Here is a 7,773-nt window from a genome sequence, read left to right on the forward strand (position 1 = left end):
ACTCCGCCGCGAAAAGGACCTATAGCTAGGGAGATTTATGCCAAGTAAATCTTTTGCCGGGAGCCCAGAGAAGCACGCAGCGCCTGGCGGGAAGGTTTGGCTCTGGCCACGTTGGACAGAATGGGTCCCGAACTCTCTTTCGCCCGCCTCCAGGGGAGCTAACCAGGAAGGTACACGACTGCCCTGCGGAATAATCGATTTGGCTGGGCCAAGGCGGACCGGAAGTCCGTCACCCGGACTCCCCTCCCCTTTCCGGAAGTGATGCACAGTGGGGTTGCCGGAAGAAGTGGCGAAGTTACTTTTGAGAGGACCGGAGCGGCGGCGGTGTGCCAGGAATTACAGAGGAGGAGAACGAGAAGCAGAGCAAGGGGACGGAGGCCAGGTGCATCCGAGTGTGGGGTGACGCGGGAGGAACCCCAAGCCCGGGGCTTCCCGGAGTTTCCAGCGCTCTTCTGCTCAGCCCCTTCTCTCCTCCCTCCTTTCCGTAGCTCGCGTCGCCCCCGGCTGTTTCCAGGGCAACAGGAGTAGGAGACCCCGCGAGAGACCGCCCACGAGACCCTCGCGCGCAGCCATGAGCCCCGCCCCCCACTGGTGTTCGGAGAGGGGCGGGATCTGGAGCGAGGTGTGGGGGCGGAGCATGATGGAAGGAGATGGGGCGGGATCTGAGGGGAAGGGTATAGATGGAGCGGGGCAAAGTGGTCGGAAGGCGTTTAATGGGAGGAGTGAGGGTGGAACCTGTAGGGGACTGGGAGGGAACTAGGTGGAAAAGATAGGGGCGGAGCATAATGTGAGGAGGCGGGGACAGAATGAGAGATGGGTTTGCTTCCATAGTAGCGATGGGGATGGAATGGGAGTAGGTGGGGTGAAACTTAATGGGAAGGAAAAAAGTGAGTGCAGAGAAGGATTGAAGTAGAAGGGGCAGCACCTGGAAAGATCAGGTGGGCGGAGCCTACGGAATGGGAAATCGAGAGGAGGGCGTGGCTTGAGGCCAAGCGAAGGCTGTTCTGTAGCAGAAGGGGCGGGCCCTCTTAAAATTGGAGGGGAGGCTTTGTAGACTGACGAGGGCTGGGGTTGGGTTCTGTATTCCCTAGGGAGGAGTATGGGCGCAATGGAAGAAAGGTGTTCCCCTCACGACCTGTGGTTGACCTAACCGGAATCTCCCTGGCCCCACAAGGCTCTCAGTCCCCCTGTATTTTGCAGGCTGCTCCGTGACCCCACCATGTCCACCCCTACTGCTAGTTCCCAGAATACCCCCTTGCCTGGTGAGTGACACCGCCCCGCCCAGCCCAGCACACTGCCCCATCACACACTTGGAAGGAGAAACTCATTGTACCTCCCTCTCCCAGGAAATGACCCCCCTCAGCCCAGCGCCCCCTCTTCTAAACCCCTTGTAAAGGAGGAGCGTCCTGAGCCGTGGCCTGGGGGTCCGGATCCCGATGTCCCAGGCACTGATGGGGCCGGCTCAGCCTGCAGCCTGGGTGAGACGGGGCCCAGAGACAGGCTGGACGTTGGTATGGGAGGCTGGGGGAGGGATCTGGGAAGGGAGAAAGGTCAGAGATGAAGATAGGAGGCTCCGATTTCTTGTTGATTTTTTTTTCTGTTCCTCCTTAATACTACTCACTTTGATTCATTCTTGGGGTTCGCTGACATACACATCTTTTCCTGTAAATCACTATCTGCCCGGGTTACCCTCTGTACTCCCGCTCTTGGCCTCGGATCTCTCTCTGGCCTGTCTTTCTGGTTGGTGTCTCTGTGGCTTGCTCATGGCTTCCTTCCACCCACTGTAGTCACCCCAGACCCAGCAGAGGAGCCAGAGCGCAAGCGCAAAAAAGGCCCCGCTCCGAAGATGCTGGGCCATGAGCTGTGTCGAGTGTGTGGGGACAAAGCCTCCGGCTTCCACTACAATGTGCTCAGCTGTGAAGGCTGCAAGGGCTTCTTCCGGCGCAGTGTGGTCCGAGGCGGGGCCGGGCGCTATGCCTGCCGGGGCGGTGGAACCTGCCAGATGGATGCCTTTATGCGACGCAAGTGCCAGCAATGCCGGCTACGCAAGTGCAAGGAGGCCGGAATGAGGGAGCAGTGTGAGTGCCGGGAAGGGAGCAGCGCCAGCCTGGCCGCTGCCCAGCCCTGGGGCCTCTGCTGAGGCCTGCTGCGTCTCCCCAACAGGTGTCCTCTCAGAAGAGCAGATCCGGAAGAAGAAGATTCGGAAGCAGCAGCAGCAGCAGCAGTCGCCCATAGGGCCAGGAGTCAGCAGCAGCTCAGCCTCTGGGCCTGGGGCCTCCCCAGGAGGGTCCGACGGGGGTGGCCAGGCCTCTGGGGAAGGCGAGGGTGTCCAGCTAACGGCTGCCCAGGAACTAATGATCCAGCAGTTGGTGGCAGCCCAGCTTCAGTGCAACAAACGCTCCTTCTCTGACCAGCCCAAAGTCACGGTACTGCCCCTTCTGCGGCCTTGAGGGGCAATGGGCCTGGCATGGAAAGGGAGAGGCTCCAGAGGGCAGGCACTTGGAGAGGAGGGCTTCCCAGGGTGTAGGCTTTGCCTCAAGGGGCCCCCATGGCCTCGGGTTCTTGGGAGGAATCCTAAGAATAACTGTTCACACCCCCACCCCGTGTCCCAGCCCTGGCCTCTGGGTGCAGATCCCCAGTCTCGTGATGCCCGCCAGCAGCGTTTCGCCCACTTCACGGAGCTGGCTATCATCTCGGTCCAGGAGATCGTGGACTTTGCCAAGCAGGTGCCCGGCTTCCTGCAGCTGGGCCGCGAGGACCAGATTGCCCTCCTGAAGGCGTCTACCATTGAGGTAACCCTTCCCTTCAGCCTGCAAGGAACCCCAGAGATCAGCCTGAGGACGGATACTAGAAATCTCCAGTCCTTGCCTTTGTGGGGAGGGGGTTCTATGGGGGAATGTCCAAGTACTGGACAGGATATCAGAAGCTCTCATGGGCCAAAGAGAGAAACTAGCTGAGGCTGAGGATAACTGAGGATTGGGCTGGAGGGACACACTAGAATGGGCCAGAAAGACTGTTCAGAGAAGGTGACTTTGGAACCAAAACAATGTTGACAAATAAGGACCAAGTACCTAGTGTGTGCTGGGCTCCATTCCAAGTGCGGGGGCCTACAGCCGGAAATGCATTCCCCTGGGGAGAAACACCTGGGGAGAGTGTCCTGAGGGGAAGGTGCTGTGCACGCTGAAACCGGGGGAGGGGGAGAGCTTGGAGCATCCAGCGTGATAACTGCAGGCTGCTGTGGCCGAGAGAACTAGGGCGTGAGGGGGGCAGGGACCAGGGGTGGTCCGGGCAGGGTCGGCCCCCCATTCGGTTCAGGCGCGGAGGGACCGCTGGCTATAGGGGCCCCAGGGAGTCCTCATGCTGTTGCCCGCCCCTGTCCCTGCTGCCCTCAGATCATGCTGCTGGAGACGGCCAGACGCTACAACCATGAGACAGAGTGCATCACTTTCCTGAAGGACTTCACCTACAGCAAGGACGACTTCCACCGCGCAGGTGTGGCTGGGAGCAGGCTGGCGGAAGGGGCGGGGCCCTGCTGCCTGGGAGACGGTGGGCTGCCCCATTCCTGTCTGCTCTCCGGGTTCTTATCTGTAAAGTGGGGTGAGGGTCGAGGCACCCTGGCAGTCAGGGAAGAGTACCTTTATGGAGTGCTGGCTCTGCCCAGCAGGGCGCAGTGCAGCGTGAGACAGAGGGGTCTCTGCTGTCACCTAAGGCCTCTTGGTGGGGATTAAGAAAAGACTCCCTTCTCCCACCACCTGGTGTCACTGAGGAAAGCTGGATCTCCGTCCACTGTGAAGTGTGTGACTGGCCCAACTATGCGGGCCACCCTAGTCCCTGCCCTGTATGAGCACTTCACTTGGGGATGTGACCCAGGTGGTGGGCTTCTGGAGGAAGTGCAGGTGAGCCGAGGGAGGAGGGCCGTTAGAGATGAGAGGCATCGCCTAGGGGGAGGGAGGTGGGAAGAGCATTGCTCACTGGGAGTTGCACGTGTACAGGCCTCTCTCTCAGCCTCTGTTCTATCTCACTCAGCCCTGCTCTCTCCCTGGGGGACCTTTCTGCACTCCCTCATGTCTGCTCACTCCTTCTTCCCTTCAATTCCTGGCCTTCCCAGGACAATCCCGTTAACCATTTCAGTATAAGCTTGTCAGGGGAGCACCGGCAGGGCTGGGGGGCGGGGCAGCATGTGCAGAGGCCCTGAAATGGGAAAGAGCTGGACGGATTTAAGGAACTACAAGGAGGCTCAGGCAGCTGGAGCACAGAGATAAGGCTGGAGAAAAGGCTGGGGTCCCACCACATCCTCCCATCCGCTGCCACTGCCACAGGCCAGGCCTCAGTTGTCTCCCTAGAACATTGCAGGGGTTCCTCACTGGTCTCCCACCTGCACCCCTGCCCAACGTGCCTGTCCACAGAGCATTCAGAAGGATCCTATTAACGCCCTAGCCAGCTCTTGTGCCCGTGCCCTCCATGGCTCCCATCTCCCCAGGAGAAAAGTGTACCAGGGACCCTCGCTCACCCTGCTCCAGCCACACTGGGCTCTTCCCTCCTTTTTCCTTTTTGAAAGATTTTATTTATGTATTTTTAGAGAGAGGGAGAGGGAGAAACAGAGGGAGAGGAACATCAATGTGTGGTGGCCTCTTGAGCGCCCCCTACTGGGGACCTGGGTGGAAAACCAGGCATGTGACCTGATTGGGAATCGACCTGGTGACCCTTTGGTTCACAGGTAGGTGCTCAGTCCACTGAGCCACACCAACCAGGGCTCTTCCCTTTTATTTGAAGCCACCGAATGTGATCCCGCCTCAGAGCTTTGTACTTGCTGGTCCCTTTGCTCCGAAATAGGGTGACCTCTTGGCCCAGAAGGCCACCCAGCCCGGGCAGAACAGCTGGTAGTGCGCCACCTGTAACACCACATCCTTGTACCTCGCTCCCTCCCCTCCTCCAGTGCTCAGAGGTCACCCTACAGAGAGGCCTTCCTACAGTGCCAGCCTCCAGTGACCACCTTGTCTGAGATGCTGATGATTCTCAGCTGTCCCCATTTCCCTTCCCTGCGTTCCCTTGACCTATAGTCCTCATCATTGGATAGGTGACGTATTTGTCTGTTACCTGTTCCCTCACCCCCAAACAAAAGTTCCACAGGGCATGGCCTTTGTCTCGTAAATGGCTCAACCTGGGGCCTGCCAGGTAGTAGTGCCCAGTGAAGTTTGATGAATGAATGAATGAATGTGTCCCTCTTGAGAATGAGTGTGGGTTTCACCCTGAGAGCAGTGGAAGCTACCACAGGGGGCAACATGACGTGAGCTCGGCTTAGAAACCTTTCCTTTTCCTGAGGACAGGTGCCAAGGAGCTGAGAAGTGAAGGGGGGGGAAGAGGTAGAAAACCCTGAGCCAGTGGTCACTCTCCTCCTTCCCTCCCTCACTCAGGCGAGAGGCATGGCACACCTGCCCCCTGCCAGGCACTTTTATCCAAGGCAGTGGGGACACAGAGGGGAGCAAAAGTGACAGGAACACTATGACAGCTGCCCTTTTTCTCACCCTGCCTGGCAGAGTCAGGGGGTTGGTTTCGGTGGGGGGAGGAGCAAAATTATGAGGTGGGCCTCCCACCCTGCAGGCCTGCAGGTGGAGTTCATCAACCCCATCTTCGAGTTCTCCCGGGCCATGCGGCGGCTGGGCCTGGACGACGCCGAGTACGCCCTGCTCATCGCCATCAACATCTTCTCCGCCGACCGGCCCAACGTGCAGGAGCCAAGCCGCGTGGAGGCGCTGCAGCAGCCCTACGTGGAGGCGCTGCTCTCCTACACGCGCATAAAGAGGCCACAGGTAGCAGAGCTCAGGCCCTCCCGGCAGAGGAGACACCATCCTGCCTTCTGGGGAGGGAGAGTCCAGACCCATGTGGGGTCAGCCTGGGGCTGGGGTTGTGCATCCTTGTCTGACCCCCGGCAGCACACCAAGCTCTGGCTGATGTCCTCTACGCAGAGCCAGTCCTCAGGGCCCCGTGCCTTCACCAAGGAGCCGGGGTGGGGTCCCCATGCCCTCACCAGCCTCTGGCTCAGCCTGGGGAGGGAGGCCCTCCTGGTGGGCTGACCAGAGCCTCACAGGGCAGGACATGGCCAGCACCCACCTCCCTCCTGCGCCCACAGGACCAGCTGCGCTTTCCTCGCATGCTGATGAAGCTTGTGAGCCTGCGCACACTGAGCTCCGTGCACTCGGAGCAGGTCTTCGCCCTGCGGCTCCAGGACAAGAAGCTGCCACCTCTGCTGTCTGAGATCTGGGATGTCCATGAGTGAAGGGCGCAGCCACTCTGCCTCACTGCCCTGCGCTCTCCAGCGAATGGACATGCTCACCCCTTCCTCCTCTTGTGGTGGGGAGGAGTGGGACCTGGGGTCCCACCTTGTGGCTTGGAGCACACCTGCCAGCCCTTATCCCTCAGGATAAGCCCTAATCAGGGTCCAGGAAGCTTCATCCCTGCCCACTGAGTCTTCCTGGGAGGTGTATGTGGTCACAGGTCCTGACCTCTGACCTCTCCAAGCACTCCCAGCTACCCTCCCCGCCCAGCTTACACCTCAATTCCACTGCGCAATGCACCTTGAACAGAAGGAAGGGAGGGCCCATGGCTCTCTCCCACAGCCTGAGAGACCACAGGCTCCCTCTCCCTCTGCTCCTTTTATTTAATAAAAACTAAAAAAAACCCACACACAGAAAAACAGGAAAATAAAATATGAATAGAAACCTGCCCTGGGCCGGAGTGAATCCGAGATGGACAGGAGATGGGCTGCCAGGGTCTTCATCTACACTGGTCCCCAGGGCAGGTGCTGGGCTGGTGGGCAGGGTGGGGGGTTCCAGGAGAGCCCCCTGATGGTCCCAGGGTCACCTCCCTGTACCAGGCAAGTTGGAGCCAGCTAATGAATTTAAGTGATGAGGGAGGGGACTGGGTTATTCACTCAGTCAACAAATACTTGCTGAGGCCACCTGTGGCCATTCTGGGAACCCAGATGTCACCCAAGAAGTAGGTATGGAGCATTTCCTATGTGCTAAACACAGCTTTAGGCACTGGAAATATCAGTGAATGAGACAAACTCCCTCCTCAGAGGTGGTTACAAGTCAGGGCTGGCAGTTCGGGGGACATGGGACAGCCAGAATGTAAGGGGTTAGAGGCTTTAACGGGGGAAGCAGGTGGCAGGGTGGGTGCTGGAGGAGAAAGTCAGGCAAGGCTTCACAATCATGTCCTAGGTGAGACCTAAACCCTGAGAACAAGAACCTGCGCCTCCAAGTTGAAGGGTACACGCCAGCTGTGGAAGGGGAGAGGCCCGGTTGAGTTCAGAATAAGGAGGGAGACCATGGAGTTCTCTTAATCCCTCCTTCCGCTTTGCGAGGCCCTCAGGAACATCGAAGGGAGCCAGGGTGGACGTCCTGGCGAGGGGTGAAGGGGGTTTACTTAGAGAGATAGTGTGGGTAATGAAGAGTGTTTTTTATAGGGCGGGGGGGAGGGGCAGCAGAAATAGGAGTGGTTACAAACGGTGAGCCGGGCGTTGCACCAGGTGTGCCCGACCCATGCGATCTAGTTTACAGATGGGGAAACTGAGGCTTTTGACGGGAGAACAGACCAGGCTGGGACGTGAGTGCGTGTAGCCCAACATCTGCGGAGAGGGCAGACGTCAGGCTGCCGGTGGGTGCAAGAACGGGCGCGACGTTCAAGTGGTCCTCTAGAAGCGGCCTCTGGCAGCAGGCGGCGGCGGGGGGTGTGGAGTTTGCAGAAGGTGCGCGCGCAGCGCCGGAGGGCTGG

At 59.1% G+C, this 7,773-nt stretch overlaps 1 protein-coding gene across 1 annotated transcript; it reads left to right on the forward strand.

The window, feature by feature from the left end:
* The first annotated feature begins 238 nt into the window (after nucleotides 1–238).
* On the forward strand, nucleotides 239–6,723 carry NR1H2 (nuclear receptor subfamily 1 group H member 2). Its single transcript, XM_024566445.4, has 10 exons — nucleotides 239–382; nucleotides 489–622; nucleotides 1,201–1,262; nucleotides 1,347–1,478; nucleotides 1,788–2,078; nucleotides 2,164–2,426; nucleotides 2,613–2,792; nucleotides 3,393–3,492; nucleotides 5,602–5,810; nucleotides 6,131–6,723. The coding sequence occupies exons 3-10, from the start codon at nucleotides 1,220–1,222 to the stop codon at nucleotides 6,275–6,277; spliced, it is 1,365 nt and encodes a 454-aa protein (XP_024422213.2). The 5' UTR covers nucleotides 239–382; nucleotides 489–622; nucleotides 1,201–1,219; the 3' UTR covers nucleotides 6,278–6,723.
* Nucleotides 6,724–7,773: the final 1,050 nt, after the last annotated feature.

This window comes from Desmodus rotundus, chromosome 12, assembly GCF_022682495.2.
Source record: "Desmodus rotundus isolate HL8 chromosome 12, HLdesRot8A.1, whole genome shotgun sequence".
Lineage (NCBI taxonomy): Eukaryota > Metazoa > Chordata > Mammalia > Chiroptera > Phyllostomidae > Desmodus > Desmodus rotundus.